The sequence below is a fragment of the Cyrtonyx montezumae genome, unplaced genomic scaffold (genome assembly GCF_038088225.1).
Source record: "Cyrtonyx montezumae isolate F1298 unplaced genomic scaffold, pur_monq_1.0 scaffold_3, whole genome shotgun sequence".
NCBI classification, from domain to species: domain Eukaryota; kingdom Metazoa; phylum Chordata; class Aves; order Galliformes; family Odontophoridae; genus Cyrtonyx; species Cyrtonyx montezumae.
In genome coordinates, this window is record NW_027072034.1 from 116,143,170 (window position 1) to 116,165,779 (window position 22,610).

Sequence of the window (22,610 nt, forward strand, 5' to 3'; positions counted from 1 at the left end):
AAGAAACCTTTTGTGTTTCATTTTCAGCTTGCAAACGCAACAGCTATGATACAGTCAGCTACCATAAATCTGACCCTGTGCTACCTCCCTTAAAATAAGCACATTTTTCAACATGGTATTTGGTGGGGCATTTGTTTATTTATTTATTTGTTATTTGTTTGTTTGATGAGATTTTCTATCTAGCAGTCTCAGTTAATACAGCCCAAATACTTTCACATAGTGCCTTCAGCATGAACACCTGTCCTTGTCTTATCTTTCCCGATTCATCGCTATCTTTTAAGAAAAAATACAATAGTGTACTGTCATAAAACATTGTCTGTGATAGTGTTTGCTGAGTAAAGTAATTATCACAAATAGCAAAGAACCTGTTGGTGCAATCACAATGATTTTAATACCTCTAGATTAAAAAAAAAATCATATTGAACTCTACAAAAAATATGTTTATTTGTGGATTTATGTGGGTCGCCAGCAAACTAAAAGCCATTTATTATCTATTCCAAGATACCCGAATTATCGATTTATATTAATCAGTGTAAATTATTCATTAGAAAAAATGTTCACTAACTGAATTGATACTTTTATAACCTGTAAGGCCTCTTTAACTTTTCAGGGTTGCCTTATGTACTCAAAATTCAATCTGTTTGCCCTCTTCTAAATAAGATAGATGTGTTATTACCATCTTCTTCTGTGTTAACTTTCTTGATATTCTGTAAAATACTGCTATAAAACTAGCAAAAAACCAATAATTAGCATACATTAAAAACTTCATTTGTGTAGTTGGTAATACCTCTGTCTCCAGAAATTGCAATACAATTGAATGATTCCAAATGATGTGGAAGACCCCGTGTTTTAGTTTGGTTTTTTTTAATCCTTACTAATGAAGCAAAACCTGCAATTATAGGAGACTTGCTTCTGCTGATTTCGGAGGAATGTTATTCCAAATCTCAAATTTAAGCAGCTCCTGTGGATAGACAGAAATTAGAGGAGTCAAAAATAGTGAAATCTGAAAGACTGTTCACTTTTCTAGGCTGTGAAAGAGATAATTATTAAAACAGTATCTCTGATCCTTAGATCCTTAAACAGAAAGCAAGAAAATTTTAAAATCCAGCAGCTGGATGCCATAAATGAAGGGCTATTAGAATTGGTGTGAGGGCATCTGACAGACTTAAATTCAGGGAAATATTTTGGTGTTACTGTGGCTTCCAGTCAGAATCAGTCGTGTGTAACCTTTTGGCCCCTTCCCCCCCCCCCCCCAAGTCATTCACCCAACCACATACAATACAACCAAAACAGATTTATTAAAATAAGAAAGTATTCAGATAAAGTTATTAAACCATTTTGGGTATTCTAGCTCATTATAAGAATGCACCAAGTATTCAGAACAAGCAAGATAGCACTGAGAAGTGGATAAAAGTGCAAGTGGATCTGAGAAGCATGTAGCTATTTAGTATGCAATCAAGAAAATCTTACAGCAGTGTTCTCTCTTTGATGACCTGTATTCTTTGGACAGCCTTTGGTCATACAGGATCAGACTGAATGGTTAGTGTTAGTTTATTCCATTTTACTGAGCATCTCATTGCTTGTCTTAAAGTTGGCGCTGGCCAGAGCTGTTTGGCTTTGGGTTATGGTAGTTTGTGAGAGATGAGCTGTGGCAATGGAACTAGAGCTAAGAGCTGCTTGTTCCTGAGTAGCATCATCATGTCTTTGGTATTACCTTCTCAATTCACCTTTGACCATACTCCAACATACAGCATCTCTCCAGCTCCTCTCCTTCCTTGCCTTCTGGTTTTCCTTCTGTCTTTATCTAGTTATTCTTTTAATTTCAAGCCAAAATACCACATTGCAGTTCATCTGGTTTCTTTCCGACACTGATGATGCAGCAGAATGGAATTTTCAAAGGTGAAGGGAACTTCACCATTTTCCCTTGTAATGTAGCAAATGGGTGTTCTGCATCGAATATCTTTCCTGCAGTGAGCAGCAGTATGATTCATCCCCTCCTTTGTCACCATCCAGATGACCTTTTCTAGGTGCAAGTAATTGATGCTACTATAAGACTCGAGTCCCTGGAGTCCATAGAATGTAGGACTCTTTTGTACTCATTTTGCTACAGACAAATGCATGTTTTCCATCTGCACTCCACTGACTAACAGCCATAAAAAGTTTCTTTTTTGTCTTGGGCAGTAGAGAATTAAGAGCAACTGGCTGAAAAAAATTCCAAAATGAACCAAATAACCAAATGAAATCCCCATGTGCAAGGAACCAGAAGATGCTGGGCTAGATTTTTCACCATTTGTTAACATTAGCCTCATTTTAGAAGACTGTCCAGTCTTGACTGGTGCTTAAGTAAGCAGAGGATGTTTCAAGGTACAACGCTTCCTCACCTATCAGCCCCAGCTTTTGACCAGGGAGTAACAGGTATAACAGAAAATTTAATTGGCTCATAGACAGCTAAAATCTTTGAGGGTCTGAAAGAAAAGTTTGGAATTTGGTCGTACCTCCACTATAATGAAAGTGAAACAGCTTTTTTTTCCCTGTCCTTCAGTGCAAAACTTTATAGCTCCTTGGTGTGCCAAATGCACGGTATACTCGGTACGTATCGACAAAGGCAGTTTGCATTCGATATAGGCAGATATGCTTTGAGACAGGTGTTTTGTTTGTTTATTTGGAGCTGCTCAAACTGCAAGGAGACAAGGCAGAAGTTCTTTCGTTGTGTAATGAGGATGCCAAGATCCTTGTTTTTCAGTACTCTTGATTTTAAGGCCTGCTTAAAACTATTTACCAGGAACTGAAATGATACTGCCAAGCTCAGGGCTTTTCTTATCATTACTTTCCTGTATAAAAGAGTATTCAAAAAAGAAAAAGAAAAGAAAACAAGCAGTTAATGTTTTTAGCATGCTCCCCAAGTTCTTCCCTGCAGAACAAATAAATTAGTTACGTCTCTGATGTTGCCTTAGCGTTGTACCAGGAAGACTGAAAATCAAAGAGCTGTTTTCAGAGAACTGCAACCCATATATCATTTAACTTTCATTCTGCTTTTTAATCTGAGCCTGCTTAACACCTGAGATTCGCATTACTCAGTCTGCCTAACAGTCATGGGGTTGGTAATTCTCTGACCCTTCTGTTGGCTGGCTGTGTACATATTCTGACATACCTAAATTATTGAGTTGTTTTTTTTTTTAATTTTATTCAGCTGGGGGAAAATCACTGAGGCTATACAAGGTTTGTAAGGAAAGCTTTGCCAGAACTCCATCTGTAAGCATGGATTTAGAAGACTCCATGGGAAATAAAAAAAAATGTCGATCCACACTTTGACCTTTTGAGCTGCTCGTTGGACTACCTCAGTAAAAACAATTGCCCCTATGGAGGATCAGGTGACACCATGTCTGGAAATTTTTTTGGATCAACCTTTTGTATGCGTTTAACTTACCTCTCCATTGTATAGCTATTAAAGTTCTATGCTGATTCTAGGAGAATTTTATGTCCTGGAACCTGTAACAGTATACTAGGATATAAAATGCATGTGAACATTATAAGTTACAGTAGCACTTGCCAGTTTCTTCAGCCTGTGCCCTTCTGTTTTGCAATTGAGCAGAGGATCTGATTTTGTGCAATATAAAAATATACATAGCAGATCGCTTTCAGTGCTTTGAAGCTTGTGCTATTCTCCTTACTTTTTAGTGCACGCTAATCATATGACAAAATATTTTTATTACTGAGGACAAAGTATTGATCTGTACACACAGCTTTTGCTTACTCTCCCAAGTTATCCTCTGCTAACTTGCACTCCAGCTTGCAGTGTAAGTTATCCCCAGCATCTCTAGGTTTAGCATCTTCACAATGCTAGTGGTAAACTGGATTAGTTTTAATCTTTCATTCATGACTCCACTTTTAAACATGTGCACATCTGTATACGTATGCATGAACTGCCAGAAGTTGCATACTGTGCAGTATTTATTCCTTAATGTGGTATTTGTCATCCAGTGTAGGTGCTGATGCAAAATACATGTTTGAGTAATAAATTAGGATATTATTGCTCAGTTATGTATATGTGGTTGATGCCTCATCCCTAGAGACTTTCAAGGTGAGGCTGGATCAGGTCCTGGGCAACCCAATCTAGCTGTGGGAGTCCCTGTTCTTTCAAAGGGAGTTGGACTAGATGCCCTTTAAAGGTCCCTTCCAACACTAAGGATTCTTTTTCTATAAATATTCCCACCGATAGTTCAAGTATTAATAGTTTCAGTTTAACAGACCAGATCAATTAAAACATTTTCAGGAGGTTATGAAAAAAAAGAAAAAAGTATAATTTTCCTGTATTCTGTTTTTCACTTTTCATATCCTACACTTCCTAATTCCAGCTGGGAAAAAAAAGTGCTGTGTTGCAGTTTTCTATGCAGTATTATTATTATTTTATTTTATTTTTTATTTTTTGCCAAATTAAAAGCAGGAAGTACCAGAAAGTTCACAGAAGATCATATTCTTGTGAGATTTTTTTTTGTCCAACTTTACAGACGAACAGATTCAGATAAGATTTAACTAAGCATTTACAATATTAAATTGTGCTAGCATTGCCTGGAAAACATTACAGACATTTTATGGTAAGTGAAATTAATGCTTCCTGCATATAACTAAGGGATTTTTTTGAGGTAATTAAAGTAGAAGCATTCATTCGGATCATTTAGCAGTTCCTTTCCCCCAAAATAATTTGCACAATTCCTATAAATAGATTAAACCTATTGAATTTTATAGGCTAACCCCCTGACCTGCCTTTGGGAGATTAAGAAGTTGCAAACTACACGTTATTGCCCCACAACATCAAACGAAATACAGCTTGTTCAATAATTCAAACAGCGTGGGCAAACAGACCTTGTTATGTGAGTGTGGCAGCAGGTTAGTTAAAGAAAGTGGTAAACACAAAATAAAAGCTGCTTCCTACATAAATTAGGGTTTTATGTATGCTTGGAGTAACAGATCCAGGTACTCTGTCTGCAGCTCTCCAGCTGTCACATGGATCCTGAATGTGGGGTTTGTAAAATGCTTGCCAAAATGAAACTGTTTGGAAGTAAACTGATTTTTCTTTTTTAACATTTTAAAATTAGCAGGGCAGTTTTGGGTTATAGTCTTCAAAAATATTAAAGTAAATAGTGTCTTTTTTGTTACTTCGTCACATGAGAAGCTTCCTACTGACTGCTTCCAACTATGGTGCATTCTTAACTGCTCTAAATTTAGATGGGTTTTTATTAGATTTAGCAGTATTCAGATGTCGCCAGGAAGAACTTTCACCAAGAATTTCCTCTGCTACACACTAGTTGGATTCACTGCTGTAAACAAGGGCTCCATATCACCCTGATTTTTCTTGCCTTCCAGTAGTACACAATCTTAGGATTGAAATGAAGCTTTACTTAGCGAGTTGAGCTGCTTGTTGTACCACTGGAAGAAAGATTACCATCATAGCACATACTGTTAGTTGCTTAGCCTAGATTCTCCAAAACTTACCCCAGATATGAAGACTAAAAATTCAGTGTCCCCATCTCTTTTCCAAAGGATAGATTCTTTTCTGAATTGATAATTCCTGGCGAACATAATACGTTCTGAGTCTCATAGAGTTTTCATATAATTTGCCAATGGATCCAGTTTGCATATAGTGTTCAAGCTGAGGTTTACTTACAAATTCAAGTGTGCCTAAAGCTCCGTCTGGAGTCATGTCTCTGGGGATTTAAAAGTAATTTCTCATCTGTCGTTCATAGTTAATCAGCCTGGGGATTAGATGCACGATGTATTGGCAATTGCTGACTTTTAATAGAGACAACATGTTCTCATGTTTCATGACTTATTCTTTTATGATGTTGGTCTCAATCAGTTGTCTGGCAGATGAGTCCAGAGAACAGATGGCTTAAACCAGAGAAGACCTGTTAAGATGCAGAAAATATTTAATACTGAACAAGATGGAGTCAGATATCTTTTCTGTTCCGCTCAAAATCTTCCATTTATAACTCTGTAACTGTAGGTAGCATATTCAAAATGTTGCTAGCATGAATAGCAGACATAGGTGGCAGTGCCAGGAGATCGGTTCTCTTGAAGCTTTTACGGGGAGCATCAGTTTGAATCAAGAACAACGTGCTGCAAAGTAGCAATTTCCATGTCTGTTCACAGTTCATAATATATGTCAGCCGTGGCAGCTGTCTGACCTGTGGGAGATAGTCAAAGGGCGGTGTACTACTAGGGAGGCAGAAATAGACTCAAACAGATTCACATGCAGACTGTATCGAATCTACAGTCTGGGGCCAGGCAGCCCCAAACTCCTCCACTGACACATCCACTTGGATGAGAAATGGCAAATTGCCAGGCTTGATCCCTGTTCCGTAACAACTACTGCAACTAAGAAAAACTGACAGGTGAATGTGGTGGGTGATTCTTTTCTGAGGGGTACAGAGGTACCTATTTGTCATCCTGACACACTGTCTAGAGAGGTCTGATGTATTGCCAGGGGCCTGCATCAAGGATGTGACCGAGAGGCTGCCAGACCTTGTACGTCCCACAGACTACAACCTGCTGCTGCTGTTTCACGTGGGCACCAGTGACACAGACCTGAAGTGTGTCAAGATAGTCTACAAGGAGCTGGGAGTAAGACTACAAGGTTGTCTTCTCATTAATCCTCCAGGCTAGGGGAACAGGGAGAGAAAGATGTGATAGAAATAAATGGTTAAGGGAGTAGCTACTTATGTCATGGAACTAGTTTTGAGAAATCTGGTCCTCTGGGGGTGAATGGGATTCATCTCTCAGAGAAGAGGAAGAGCTTCTTTGGCAACATGTTCTTAATCAGGAGGACTTTAGAGAGTTGTCAGGGGTGGGGATCCTCAAACCATCCTGCTTACAGTCTGATGATGGTAATGGATGCTCTAGGTATGGAGATGGATCACAGGCCAGTAAGACAGCATCTCAGGTGCAGGATAAGAGAACTCCAATTGGTAAATCAGCCTCAATGGGAGCCCAACTCAAAATGCCTGTACACTAACAGATGGAGCGTGGAGAACAAGCAAGAAGTGTTGCAGGCATGTGCTACATGTTATGATGTCATTGGCATCACTGAGATGTGGTGGGCTGGCTCTCACGACTGGAACATAGGAGTGTATGGGTAAAAACTCTTCAGGAAGGAAAGGCAGGAGGGAAGGGGAGGGGGTGTCGCCTTCTACAGCAACAAACAGCTGGAGTCCATACTGGTCCACCTGGGGATAGATGAGCTGACAGAGCTCATGTATTAGGGTCAAGGGGACGGCAGGGGAAGGAGACGTCATAGCGGGACTCTGCTACAGACTCCTGATCTGGAAGTCCGAGCGGGTGAGGCCCTCCCGAACTACACATCCCACGCTGCACCGCGCGGCGCGGCGCACATGCGCAGACCAACCAGCCCCGGCCTGCGGGGCGGGCGGGTTTTGTTTCCGGGTCGAGGACGCTGAGGAGCGCGGGGTGGGGGTGGGGGGGTTCCGGGGGGCGGGCGGGTTTTGTTTCCGGGTCGAGGACGCTGAGGAGCGCGGGGTGGGGGTGGGGGGGTTCCGGGGGGCGGGCTGTTCGTCGTCCCGCGGGCATGGATGAGGACGGGCTGCCCATCGTGGGCTCCGGCATTGACCTCACTAAGGTACGGCCGCGCAGCGCCCGGCGCACCATCCCTCACCACTGTCACGTGCAGCGCTTTTGGTTGCAAAGGTTCTCTTCACAAGCAAACCATTCAGCCTTCTCGTTTGGGGAAGTACGCGCGTGTCAGCTGTGACGTGGGGGGGTTTGTTTTCCGTCTTCAGCTTCTTACAGGGCAGTTCGCCGTTCCGCCTACAAGCGTTTCTTAAGCAAGGTGTCGCTCCTTTGCTTGGACGTTATTCTTTTTCTCTGGGCGTCCTGCCGCTTTTCGAGTGCGTTCTCAGTATGTTGTTAGTGGAAATGGGTTTTTACGTGAAAGTAGTGCCTCGTACTTATTTCAGTGGAAACTACAACATGTGCAAAGAATGCAGTAACCCAGTTTGATAAATTCTCAGGTGCAAAACACGATTTTTTAGCAGTCACCTCTGTTAGCTGTGCCTTTTCACCAGCAGTGAGCAACAGCCTGCGTGCTGTGCTGGTAACAATCTGCACCAGCATAAGTGACCCGCTGCTGCTGTCGCCATGCAGAAACCCACCACCCACTGCCTCACTGTGCCCACATCCACTGTTTTGTCCAGAAAGGTTCAGCAAGTGTCCACAAGTGTCAACAGTTGCCTTTTTTTTCCACGTGGAAAAAGGCACAGCAACAAAATGTAACAGAGTATTGGTTGGAAGGTTCAGCCTCTACTGCCCTACCGCCAGCATTCGCCTCTGATGTAATGGGCCAACGTTATAACATGGGAGGCATTACTTTTGGAGCAGTCCTCATGCATGTTACACAGGTTCTGTTTTTATGCATCCATAGTAAGCACACCGAAGGTTGATCTCTCAATATTTTTTTCCTAAGTTTTTGGATTTTTTAATGCATTTCAGTCCTAACGTGAGGCCTTGTCTCTTTTTCTTGTACTGTTTATTGCAGGTTCCTGCAATTCAGCAGAAAAGAACTGTAGCATTTCTAAACCAATTTGTGGTTCACACAGTGCAGTTCCTGAACCGCTTTTCTACTGTTTGCGAAGAGGTATGTTTGCTATTTTCCATCCCTCACTTTATTCAATGAGAAAGATTCCTAGAAAGAAATGAGAACCATTCCCTATTTTTGCTGCGTTCATATCAGTAGCTTTAGAATTTAGTCTGCTTTCTGCTCATCTTGAGTGCTTTATTAAGACAAACTTTTTTTCCCCCAGGGTGTCCACTGCTGATTATGCTATCTTTAGCTTTGTTTCCTTGACCTTTTACATTTGGCATAGCCTTTGAACTTTGATACATTGATTCTTTTCCTGATCTTGATGTTTTTTTGTTGTGAAATTTTTATGTAAAATAAAAGGGATGTTTTTGGCAAGTGATTACTCTGGAATATGATGCAGTTGATGTTTGTGTTTAGTAAATAAATAAATAAAATCTTATCAATCAGTAGTAAGTTTTTGTCTTGAATTTAATGTCAATGGAAATTTACTAGGGCTAGAATCCTCCACAGGACAGGAGAAAAATGCTTCTTCACATGTAGAAATGATGTTTTCTGATGTGGCTCTAAGCTTTTCCTTTCTGTCATTAGTGGGGTTTTTTTGTGACTGTATACTAGGTTACTCAACAAAAGCCACTCTAGAGCCCTCGCTCACAGCGATTGTCAGATCCAGTTATAGTAAGCAATGTAACCTGAGAAATTCTTTTGTTAGTAAAGATTGTGAGGATAAAAGCCAGACTCTTGACAAGAATAAATTTTGACTACCAAATCAACATACGGAGTTTCAGAACAAAAAAATATATATATACAAATTCTGGATTTTCTTGACTTGAACATCACCTGGTGATGTTATCAGTTGACCAGAACTGAATTGCCATGTGATCTCAATATTACTTATTATGTAGGCACTACAGAAATCAAAGTGTATGTACATAAAGCTGTCTTGAGCATAGAGGAACACTATGAAGTTTGGTTAATAAAACAGTTACTAATTAACCTAAATGTGTTGTTGCTGAAGAGATTAAGTGGTTATTGTAAATACTTAAAAAGATTTGGGGTTTATGAAGTACAGAAGTGTTTTTAACTTAAATGGTCCCAGTGTAAACCAGCAGAAGCCAGGAAATTCGGAATTAAGGCTGCCACCATCCTACATCTAAATTCATGTCTAGTCAAGCTGATCTGTCAAGTTTTATAGCTGTCTTTTGTGCATCTTTTCTCCCCTTTCCTCCATTGCTTGCTGAGCGTATAGTTCCTTTCAAGGGAGCTGACTTCTCTTTCCAAACAAAGAGCCATCTGTAAACAAGTCAATGTACTATCTGAAAAGACTAACTCTTGTCACTCTCTTTTTACTTTTCCAGCATATTGGCAGAACTGCCATTTTCTTAGGGTGTTAAAGCTCTGCTTAGGAGCCAGGCAGAATCTTGCCCATGTGCCAGAGAGCTGTCAGAGTGGTACATATCTGCCAGCCTGCATGCTGAGCCAACTTCACTTGGACAGGTCTGGTGGAGTATGGTAATGATTAGTTAAAAGAGTGACAGTGCTTAGAGAGTAATTTAGAAAAACTTAAGTTGTTTGTAAGAAAAATATATCAAAACTTTATTGAGGTACACCTGGAGAATATAAACCTTCGGGTTAGTTCAGATGCACTGTGACTACCTAACGCTTTCATTCACCTGCTCTATTCTTTATCAGATATTTCTATTTGCATGTGCTCAGTTACACACGTACACGTCACATCTTTTCTTCTTTCACATTTGGAAAAAGCTTTGAAGAAAGTTATTTTGGTCAACTGTGAGAGTACAGTGTGCCTGCCATTAGTCTCTGCTTGCCTAAAGTAATACCCTGTTTAATTTGGCTGCCATTTGTACATAATCTATCCTCATTTCTGTCTGTCAAATAATGTGTAGTAAAATTAGCTACAATTTGAACAACTCTAGCTACTGTACTGAAAAGGGATGATGGTGTTGCTTCATTTATTTCATGGTACGTGACCTCATTTATACTCTACTGTCTTCTGTGGATTGAAACCAAAAGTGATTTTATTTAACTAGATGTGAATGCTTCTATGTATGCAAGTAGCCTAGGGAAGTGTTTTCACATCTTAAATGTTTTCTGTTGTAGAAATTGTCAGCGCTCTCTCTCCGTATCCAGCAAATCGAAACAACACTCAATATATTGGATGCAAAGGTTTGTATGTGTATGGAGGCTAACTTTAAACAGTGACAGTTTCCAGGGTTACATGGCTAAGAAAGGGAAGCTAGTTTGAACTGAGCAAGTGAGTTTTCATAATGCTTGGAGGAAGCTAATACCAAATGCTTACATGGCAGATTCTCCTTTTTGCGTGGCCTACCACTTAGAACATTTGAATGTGCTGTAGATATGGAAGAGGAGAACAGGCAGCACACAATGGAAATGTTGGTTTTGTCTGTCTTTAGGATACAGAACTGGGAAGGAAAGTTTGGATCATGGGAAGAGAACTGAACTACATGGCAGTTACTTTTGTTGTTTTTATTGCAAAGTTTGTTTCTTTCAGTGGCCTCAGATTGCTTTAAACTAGTTCTGATCTACGTTCTTTAGATAAGATGATGTGAGGATATAACCTGTAGTCATGAATTATTATGTAATTAGGTACAAGAAAAAAAATAAGCAAAACTGTAAACAGTTCTTTCATTCATGTTGGAAGCTATTTCTCTTGCTCTGTTCCTTCCCTCAGGAAAGCCATTTTCAAACCATTTGTTAAGATCTTGGTGAAGAGATACTGCAATTTCTTATTAGTCTTATTGCTAAGTTTTGTTTCAAAATACTGAGGAGTGATAGTTACTGATAACTTTTTTGCTGAATTCTTCATAATCATGTTAAATAGCATTTTCTTCAGATGGGTATCTGGCATATTGAATACTTGCTTTCAGCATTTCCTTAATAAAAAAGGCGCAGTTACAGATTTTGTAATTTTCTCTAGTTGGTCCATCTGTTATTAGACAGTGGTGCTGTTCTTGTCTTGTGGAAGAAGTAGTATGGAAGGTGGTACAGCTTTTACATAGTTGATGCATGCAGTAGCAAAATGCTGGGAAGATGCTAAAACCTTTCCTGCCTTGCAGCTCTGTGAAACCAGTAAAGGCTTCAGTTGAGCATTTGGGGATTTTCTTAAAGAAGCCATCTGAACAGGGAGCTCCCTTTTTTCTTTCTTTTTTGGGGAGGGTTGGGAGGGGAGGCTACTAAAATACCAAAACTGGTGATAAAATGTTAGAATTTTGTTAATGTGAAACTCACCTGTGGAATATGTGTTAAGCAACATGCTGCAGGCTTTCTTCTGTGTGTAGAGATACAATACGCTCATTGCTCATTTTAATAATGTTTTGTCCAATCAGTTATCCTCTATTCCTGGCTTAGAAGATGTCAAATTTGAAGTTTCCAGTGCAAATCTGAATAGTGTTACAAATAGTCCGATGGCACCAGCTACTACAGATCAACAAGCAGCTGTATCACCTCAGTGTGGAGTAAGTAACAAAGATAAATAGTGTACTGGAGGAATACTTCTCCATATCAAGTTTCTAATCTCATTTAAAGCAAATGGAAGAGGCAAGTTTACTTAAAGAAGGCAGTTAAGCCAAAAAGTTACATTTTTCATTAATGGAACTAAACAAGTGACTTCTAAAACAAGGGCATACTCTTTCTTAAATATGTGGCTTAAATAACTAGAACTAACTGAAATCAGTAGTAGATGATTTCATCCTCTTTAGTCAGTCGCGCTAGAATATAAATATGAATTACATCAGAGATTGGAAGGTTCATGAATGAAAGGAGCAACTCAACTTGTGTAATTCCAGTTCTTTTCTTGTCTTTTAGAATATGAGCTTTCAGGTCAACATGAAGTTTCCAGCATACTTTTTTAGTACGAAATGCATTGGGCCAGTTGGGGAGACAAATATAATAGATATGATCTTAACTAAATATTTCTTATAAAGTAAGCATTTAAATTGGTTCCATTTAATTTATTAAATGCTGTTGATGGCTGTTCTAGGCTTTGTGAATATCTTATGATATTGACTATTGAATTTTTTTTCCCATGTGTTGTACGATAACTTTAAACTGTTGAAAATATTTGGGGGGTGCATTCAGTGATCTCTTGAACTCCTTGCCAAACCTTCCAATTCTGTGATGCTTTTGAGCATAGAACAGAATAGTCGTGATGTAAGAAGAGTTACGCTTTAGTCTTCAGGTTCAAACTTTGTGGATTGAAGTCTCAGTGCTCCTGGTCTGTGTACCTAACCATTGAAGTCTTCTTTGTGTTCAGCAGAACAATAAACATGAAGAAGCACTACAGAAAACGGAGATAGTAACAGAAAATATGAGAACTGTGGCCAAAGACCCAAGATATGCCAGATATCTCAAAATGGTACAAGTGGTAAGTCACTTGTCATATCTTTCTTTGGGCAGTCAGTTATTTTTAGGTGAAACTTCATACACAACTCTAAGTGAACGTAGAAGGCATATATTGTGTCAATAATCTTTAGGCTAGAATAACATTAATGTGCAGTGACTGCTCCGAAAGTAATGCCTCCTATTTTATAGTGCTGTCCCACAGTGTCATGGGCAGATGTTGGTGGTGTGGCAGTAGAGTTTGAACCTTCCCATCAGTACTGTTGCCTTGCAACAGGTGGCAACAGAGGTGCTGTTTGACAAAATGGTGTCTGACACAAAAGTGTCCATGAAGCAAAGTTACGTAATCAAATTCCTCTGCATGGAAAAATGACACCCGTTGCCATTTATCAACGCTAGCTGAATGTCTATGGAGACCAAACAGTGGATGTGAAGCAGTCAGTGGTGTGCTTCAGCAGTGGTAATGGTGATGTGAAGAACAAGTCATGTTCTGGACAGCCATGTGGATTCTTATGAGCACAGCATACAGGCTCTTGTTCACTGCTTGTAAAAAATGCACAGTTAATGGTGGTGACTGTGTTGAAAAATGGTGTTTTGTAGCTGAGAATATGCTCAGTCAAATACTGTTATTTGTCTTTTGTATTTATCGATTCCATGGAAATAGATAAAAGGCATTACTTTTGGAGCCAACTGCATATTTCTAGCATGTCTTCCCTAAGCAATGATTTGATGGAATATATTCCTGCAGACAGCCTCAGGCAAGTTCTTTCTACAAAATTCTGCCAATATAGTTGTGAACTGAGGGTGTGAAGCTGTGTTAAATGAAAAGTGTTATTAGCTGGAGTTACAGAAGATTCCACTGGAAGTGTAGTTACTCAGGCAGAGTCGGTGTCATTCCCTACACGCAGACATGCTTGCAGCTTCTTTTTGCTATAGGGTAGGTACCAAACAAAACTTTGCCAGTGTGCTACAGAGCCAAAGTGTTTGTTATTCCCATAGGGCTCAAAATAGAGGTAGAAGAGTCGTTTAACTAATTACTTCCACTTTGGTTCCCTGCTATTCATGGTGCACAATTAGTTTCCCTCTTCATCTTTCTGCTTTTCTATGGATAAATAGAAAATTAGTATAATCTCAATATTTACATTTGTGAAAATGAAAGAGTGAAAAGGTTGGTAGGAGATTCTTTGTGACTATTTTTTTTTGGAGGAGGGGCTCTCTTTTATTTTTCCACATCCACAAAACAGCATTGGAAACAAAAAAGATCTCTCTGTTTTCCAGCAATCACTGGAAATTTTCATCTAAAATATATATGATAATCCCGGAAAACATTACTAACTCATAGTATAGTAAAATGTTGCTTATGTGAAAACTAACTGCATGGTTTTGTTCCCTCTTCAGCGTAATTATTACAGTTGGTGAGCTTAGTACTTTGGATGATGTTCCAGAGCTTAGTTTTCATTTGAATCACAAATTGGCTTATTACAAATCATTTGGAAAGCCAAGCAGTGGGATAGTGGCAAAGGGTGGAATACTTTATTAGTGTATTGATTTAATGCCAGATTTCAGAGTGGATGTGAAAGAGCTGGATGGTTTAATTACTTTGACTTTTTTTTTGGTGGCTGCTGGAGGAGTAAGATCTCACTTTCCACATTTATCCTTTGTACTGGCAGTTCCTGGTGACTCTTCTGCCAGTTGTAAACAGTGTGGTAGGAAAGTCGAGCTAACGTGCTACATATTAATGTGTGTTTTCATATTTGCCAACCTAGTCTTCTCACCCAGTTGAGTATTTCAGTTAGTGCCATTTATTTGCTCAAATTAAGTTTCTAGTTGAAGATTTATTTGAACTGATCACTTATTTATGGCTCACAATATTTGTTGTATTGGAGAATTAGTGCTAGAAGTGGTATTCCTTTTATGCTGAGGATAGCTGTTTTGTGGAACTGTAACAAACTCATTTTGATGGAGTGCAGTTGAGCATAAATTCTTTTTTTTCCTTAAATACACAGCAGTAATATCCAAGCAAACATTACAAAAGCAGTATCATGTTTGCTGCAGTAAATATTCAGAATTCTTGTACTGACAGAGTGAGAAGAGCAATCTAGGACTTCAGATAAATGGGGTGTTTAAAGTAAATGTACTTATATTGGATTCTGAATACCAGACGTGACTGTGTAGAGGCCAAGATACTGATTGGCCTAACATAGATAGATACTTACGTTAAAGAGCTGTAATAAAAGCTAAATTTGAATGCTACGCTGATCCTAAGTAGATGATATTTAACCTCTTTCTGCACTGAGGAGAATTAAAAACCTCTTTTGCAATGAGATTGCTACTTGTGCAATCGCTTCTCCAGGAGCTGCACATTTCTCAGGCCATGGGACCAGCCTGGGTGTAGGGCTGGGTGCAATGTGTTGAATTTAGACTATGTCAGACCCTAATTGAACAGACTGGAATGAGACTTCATTGTTGGCTCATGTTAGAAAAGTACGTGTGCCATCTAAGCTGACCTTCGTGCTCAGTGTAATTACAGTTAATATTTTAAATCTAAACATTAGCTATAAACTCTTTTATTTTAGTATGCAGCAGTATTAGACTCCAATTTTCCAGTTTAAACTTAAGAAAGTATGAAGGATAAAGTGATTGTAGTACCCTAATTGTATCTGTATCTGTTTATAATACATGTTTGTTCTCCCTTGATGGTTCAGATGTACAGCAGTCAGGGAATTTTGATTAAGCACAATAAATTTGGTAAATCTGATACATGAACGTACTGAATCATTTTTCTCCAGTCTTCAAATGTATTGTCTTTCAGATTAAATTAGTTTTTATTTGGACTATTCTGGCACTACAAATGTTAAAATAACTTAATAGGGCAGAGTTCCTACTGGGAAAAATGTTATTTGAGGAACGTAGAGTTTCTTTTCATAAGCAGATGATTAAAAGGTGTTTAGGAAGTTTAAATGGCTATGAATTCACACAAGAATAGTCTTAAAAGTAACGAGTTTACTTATGTGAGTAGTGTTATGAATGATGGCAGCCTTTCTGACACTACACCAGTGAGAAAGCTAGTTACTATTGCATGATTTTCTCTATTTATTAATTAGTATGAAATCTATTTCTGTTACAACTGTTTAAGAGAATTTCTCTGAGTCTGCAAGTATTTAAGAGGGTTCTCCAGTAGCTGTGACTTTGTCTTCCACAGTAGCTGCAAAGCTAACTTAGTTTATAAATCTAGTAGTTGACATACTGATGTTAAAAAAAAAAAAAACCAAAAAAAACCCCTTTTTCAGATTATAACTATATTGTGTGTTTAAAAATGATTCTTGCATATGTTGGTGCATACAGTTTTGGTGTAAAACACTTCTCGGAAAGAGAACATAAAGACATAACAGTCTCCACTCCACTGTTAGAACTTCATATACTAAGCTCCCTTTCATTGGGAGCAAGTAAGAGTATCTTGTTTTCAGTTGGCTTGAACTGTTACGTAAACAATTCAGTGGTGGTGAAGGACCCTATGAGTGTCTACTCTAGGGGAAAAAAACATTTACTAATACAGTATTGCGTGTAGTGTCCAAGAATAAGTGAACACATTAAAAATCATAACATACTCAACTGATTTGCCTTTTGTGGTGTGCATGAGATGTTATTTACTGAGAAATTCTGTATCATAACCTAATACCTCACAACTGTTTAAGTCAGATTTTTGCCTATATTCCTAGTAGTCTGCTAATGGTATGCAAGTAGCTTAGCTCTCACTTTGCCAGGTTAGCTACTGCAGCTGTCACTAGTACTGTGTGCTTCTCTGGAGCATTTGTCATCACTGTTCATTATTATATCACTGTTTTACTTACTTTGGACAGAAGTCGTTTGTCCTCTGCCAGAAGAATCCTGCAGTACTCTTCATTTAGGTTTCAAGGCCTCTCCTGCCTTTTCTAGACTGCTAGTAGCTTTGTCCCTTGGGATCCGATTCAGTTCTCTTCCACACTGCCCCCCTGGGTTGACATGTAGTGCTTCAGGTAGTGTTTCTGATCATTTGCAACAGAGGATGGCAGAGCAACAAATTTTCTTTGAGCGACTCCAGTGGAAGCATAGGAAGGGTTTGTTGGAATGCATCTTGTTACACTGCGTGGGTCAAAGTGTTCTTCAGCATATTATCTAAGATGAGGGGCTGAGTAAAACCATAGAATTTGTGGAAGGACTTAAGAGTGAAAATATTTTTTCTTTGTTAGCTGGCTGAAATCTGTCTGCACATCATGGAAGATTCAACCCTGACTTTACAAGCACTTGTATTCAGAGGATTTGCTTTTAAATTGTGCTTCTGTTCTCAAGTCCAGTTTTTTCCTGCATACTTTACAAAGATTTCTTCTAATGTTAAGCAGTGCCATAAGATACCTTTTCTGAACAATAGCAGATGCATTTTCCATTGAAGCTGTATCTTCAGCATCTTGAGTTCTTTCATCTTTCCAGCACAGCTGTTCTCTGCTCTTAGTGCTACTTTGTGCTTTCTTCACATTCTTATCCAGAAATTTAACATCATCTATCTGGGTTTATCTACATGAATTGCAAATAAATCTGTTCATTGCTGATTCCCTTCCCTTGACTTTTTTTGAGACATTTTGCCATAAAGATAAGAATTAAAAGGGGCACTGATCTCAGTCATTACTCGCTTCTAGGTTCATACTGATGGCAAGTGAGATTATCAGTCCATGTTCTTGTTCGTTGTGTGATTATGTGTAAATTTGTCTGAAAATGAGACCAAAAAAACCTGTGGAGTTCACCTACTTGTGTCCAGTAGTTTTATATTATACTTCTCCTACACAGGGTGTTCCTGTTATGGCCATACGAAACAAAATGATTTCTGAGGGGCTAAATCCAGATCTTCTTGAGTAAGTAATGTTTCCTTTCCAAACTGTAACTTTCAGTAGTGCTGGAGTGCAACCATTTGTTGAACAGAGAGGGTCTGAGAACGGGCATCAGCACCATGGGATGAAGGATGCGATCTCAAGTATGAGCTCTCTTTTCAGTGTTGTCTAGTCCAAGGTATGGCCCAAGAGATGCAGAGCTTGGCATGTAAATGGACAGATATCACACTCTCCCAGACAGAAAGTTGCAGAACATTATCCATCAAACTTCAGAGGAAGTGGAATCACTTCTTCCAAGCAAAGCACAGGTTCAATGAAAAGGGTATAGCAGTGACAAGCTAACATCTGACAGAGTGCATCTGCCAATAGGGAATCAATTAATAGTTGCCATTTTGACTCTACTGCTTTCAGTTTGAGGTGTATCCCAGAATTTTTCTTCCAGCGCTTTGGTAGCTAGATGTCATCACTGTAGAGCAGTAAAAATAAGCTCTGCTTTACTTTGCTTTGTGTAAGAGGAGTAATGTGTTTATTTCCAGATTCCCTCAGTAGAGTGTACTGATAGAATATACAACCTCAACATAGAAGAGTAGGCTAAAGTCAACGTTTCAACATTGTAACTGTTGACTGAGCCAAACTAACGTAAGGACTACTAAAAACAATCATTTTTAGTGCTAATTTGTCTAAAGCATGGATTTTAAAATCTTGATTTTTGAGATGGAGTTTAGTTTTATTGCACTGTTTCACAAAGTGTATTACACTGAGTATGATGAAATAGTAAACAGTATGTTTCATTTTAATGCTGTAGCCACCAAACCATTTGAAATACTTGCATTCTCTGCAGAAACTGTCAGTGTATTATAAAGTCCTCTTTTCCTCTTGGTGAAGCCTTTTTACAGTTTGTTTACTAAAATGAAAATAATGGGGAACTGAGTTACTGTCTTATGTTGAGTCATTTTATCTCCCAGCTGCTTTCTGGTATCTGAATGAGCCTAAAGTAGTTATTCCTCATTTGATATGTTTACTGTTCAAACAAGAAATGAGAATGCAAGTAAGAATCTATGCAGGTCTGAGAATTATCAAACATGGGTTTGTTAAATCTTGTTCGGTTTCTTATTCTATTTCTTGTGCATCCTTTTATATAAATGCTATTTGTTCAGATTTTGATGGATTTTGATAGCAGATTTAAAAAGAAAAAGAATCAGCTTTTTTTTTTTAAGTATCTGCTTTTGAATTTTCTGGTTTGGGTTAAGATGGAGTTAAGACAGAAATGTTATTACTGTGACTTGAGGCTTGTGGGGTTTGGTCTCAGTCCATCTTCAAGGATTCTTTGAAACACTAAAGTTCAGGCAGATTGTCTTTAAATTGTTGCCGATTTGGAAATTTCACTGCCTATCTACCTAGTTGAAGAAAGCTAATTATTTTTAGCAAGGTGACTAATGCTTCCTGTTGTATGTATATATACATTTATAACCAGTATTACTCCATTTTTTTACTTTTTTAGTATATCTTAAGGAACCATAGGCATACTTTTTTTTATCTTGCTTTCTTGTCCCATTATCATACAGCTTTTTTATATATGTCTTGCCATTTACACAACGCTTCTTGAGTCTTCAGGTGGCTCAGGCCTGTTTGCTCAGTCATAATGAAATTTAGGAATGTTTGCCTATTGCTGTGTGCTGAGTCACTTACTACTGGCTGTCCCATCTGCCTCCTAGTGACTGTGTTTTTTCTGTGTCTGCAGAGGCTGACTAATAATGAGATGTTTATGGTCTCTTCCTTTGGCTGTTTAACCTCTAGTTCTGTTATCACTCCTTTCTCAGCTTTCTACAAGCTTTTTTAGAAAACTGCCTATTTTATTAAGCTAGTTTATCTAATTTTTAACTTCTGTTTCTTATCCTTTTTCTCTTGCCTGTCTACGATTCCAGGAGATTTTGTCCTGCTCTCCTGAAGTAAAGGGATTCATTGCCATCTTCCTCTCCTTACTGGAGGAGAGTTTTTGCACTGCTCTCTCCAGATCACATGTCTTTGCACAGCTCTTCTGTTTTGTCATTACCGTGGCAACAAGGAATAATATTGTGAAGTGGTATTTGCATGAGAAAGAAAACCCTTTCTTAATTTATTTTGGAGGTGTGCAGGGGGGTGGGAGAAGGCTGTCTTACAATTCTTTAATGCGCTTCTTACTTTTGTCCCAGAATGCTTATAAACACTTTAAATGTACCTGAGGGAGTTCCAACAGAGACATTATAATAAACAATTGAAGTTGGATAAGAAATTCTCTGGCTTGACAGAGAGTGGTAACCCAAAGATAAATAAAAATGGGAAAAACAGTGCAATTATTACCTTACTTTGAAATGTAATGTTTTACTGAAAAGAGTATTTAGCTATAAGAAGCTACTTTTCTGTGAAGATCATTCCTTCCCCTTTCCCAAGTATAGTTGCGTGTATGCTTTGTACACTGGTTTCAGAATTTACCAGGGTCAATCTTGCTTGTGTTGTCAAACTCATCACATAGAAGGGAGTCTCCAGGGAGAACCAGTGTCTGTGGTCTGTAGTGCTGGTTGTTCTGTAGATGACTTGCTTCTCTCTCCCTCATTCCCAGTAGATTTCCCCAAGCAAATGTTTAGACACGATGTTGTGATCCATATTAAATATTCTCAAAACTAAATACTAGAAGTCTGATCATTTATAGTCAATAAAAATCCCATGGCTGCTCTTGCATGTCAAATTTAACCCAGTGTTCTAGCCAAATTCCACTCTGAGTAATTCTTCTTTGCTTTTCTAAATTATCCCTGCAGTTTTAGTTGGATACAATATTGTTCATTTCCTGTCTTATTTTTTTCATGTACTATTTACACTGCTTAATGGTGTACAGCATGTTCCTTTCAGCCCTACAACCTCTGATTAAAAAAAAAATGAATTAATCAGTATTGCCTGCTTTCAACTCTCTTCAAGTGTTCGTTGCTTCTTAGTGATCTATCATAATTTCCAATAGCCTTGAAGGTGTGCATTCAAACTGATGTCTGCAGAGTTTTGATGTCCAGTTTCAGTTTCTAGTATCTTTCAGTTCTAGGTGTAGCAACACCGATAAGGTGTGCGTTTGTAAAGCATAGCAACTAATGTGTTCAGTGCTGTGGACATGAATTGCATGTGAATATAGTAAAAGGCATGGCCACCTTCTAGGATCACCTTCTTAGGACTCAGCCACCTTCTAGGATTCACAACATAAATGCTTCTTCTTGCCTGCAGGACTCCAGATGCCCCTGTGCCTGCTTGGGGAGATGATGGGAATGCAGAAGACAGTTCTGATAGTGAATCTTCCTTTAGTGACTAAAGAGACTGATTTCAGCCTTTGGAAACCTCCATTAAGTCCTGTTGTGTTTGGAGCATTTGCAAATAATGGTTTTGCATGCGTCATGTGGGTGACATGGCTTATCTGATAGCTTTTCTTAGCACTGAGATCTTCTGTGTTCTCTCCCAAGAAGTTTGGACAGGCAACGTGTTTGACCTGAACTTTTCTATCATGAAAATTGATTATGATATTCTTGTGATGTTTATCCTTCATTATTTCAGATTCGTTCTGATTCTTCTGAAGTTACCTAACAAAAAAACCCTCAAAAATTCCACTCCTTTAAACTTCCAGGTCTGTAAGACTGCATTCTATTCATTCTTGGGTTTCTGTGTAAGACTTCTAACCTAAGTTGCCTTCTGTCCCAGAGCATTCAGGTAAAGTAACTTAGCAAAATTTATTTGTGAATTTATAAACTGCCTTCGGTTGTTTTTTTTTTCCCCAAATATGCTATATTTTTGAAGTGGTACAACAAGGATTACACAGCGGCCACCTATCTTATATTGTTTGCACCTCAGTGATACTCTGTTTTGAAAGAACTGAGGTTACACATTTAATATACCTATTTTTAAAGTATATACTGCTACTTGATTTCGTGCTAGAGATTATACAAAGCTGTTAAATAAATTCCTGCTCTATAGTGTAATTATTTATCAAATTCAGATGACAGTGGTGAATGAAACTACAGATGCTGCAAGGTGTTTTTTAATTAAATGACAGAGAGAAATAGGTGACTGGAACATTATTAACAGAATACTCCTTATTCACTGCCACCTGAGTCAGTTAAAACTGTTTTATGAGAACTGTTGGCTTGTTGGAAAGGAGTTGTTGCTGTGCAGTTCACGTAAGATAGAAAATCACCTCCACACTGGTACCCTGGCTGATATTTTCAGCAAAGAAGTCAAAATTCAGTTTGTATTGTGATAAAACTACTTTGCTACCTTTTGAGGATCCATTGGGTTATGATATGAAGAAATCAGCTTGGAGCCAGACTGGCTCTGAAGACTTCCCTCCAAAGTTCTTAATCTGCTGCATGAGTCAAAAATGACATTTCATTAAAGAATCTTCTTCGATATAATTTGTTCCACATTAAATTCTTCAAAATCTATTTGAATTCCCCAGACTATTGTGATTATACCAGAATAGTGTGGGCCAGGCAATCAATCACTTTCTGGTATTTCACATCCTTCCCAAGACCAAGAAATAGTAAAACTGAATCTCTAAGTGTGTAAATCTGTTAGCCTTTATGGCTGAGTCACTATCTCCTCTCTTAGTTATTTATGCCACTTCAGTAGGATGGCTGATTTATTTATTTTTCCTGTAACTTAAGCATGGCCCCCATTTGAGTCAAGCAAATGTATTCAAGCTCTTCATTACCAGTAAATCAGAATCTAATTTGAATCTGTAGGAGGAAAGCATATAGGCACTAGAT

The 22,610-nt window shown here is 38.5% G+C and overlaps 1 protein-coding gene across 4 annotated transcripts; it reads left to right on the forward strand.

Annotated features, from left to right (window-relative positions):
* Positions 1 to 7,540: 7,540 nt before the first annotated feature.
* Positions 7,541 to 21,610, forward strand: WASHC3 (WASH complex subunit 3). 4 transcript variants are annotated; one of them, XR_010622566.1, is made up of 8 exons: positions 7,541 to 7,633; positions 8,549 to 8,647; positions 10,712 to 10,777; positions 11,959 to 12,087; positions 12,885 to 12,995; positions 17,792 to 17,856; positions 19,758 to 19,959; positions 21,079 to 21,165. XR_010622566.1 is itself a non-coding variant. In XM_065743133.1 (7 exons), exons 1-7 carry the CDS (start codon positions 7,583 to 7,585, stop codon positions 21,161 to 21,163), a joined length of 606 nt encoding a protein of 201 aa, XP_065599205.1. In that variant the 5' UTR covers positions 7,541 to 7,582; the 3' UTR covers positions 21,164 to 21,610. The 4 variants fall into 4 exon arrangements, 3 of the variants coding, with proteins under 3 accessions (XP_065599205.1, XP_065599206.1, XP_065599207.1); XM_065743133.1 differs by lacking the exon at positions 19,758 to 19,959 and having other exon boundaries at positions 21,079 to 21,610; XM_065743134.1 differs by lacking the exon at positions 19,758 to 19,959 and having other exon boundaries at positions 12,888 to 12,995; positions 21,079 to 21,610.
* The last annotated feature ends 1,000 nt before the right edge of the window (positions 21,611 to 22,610 follow it).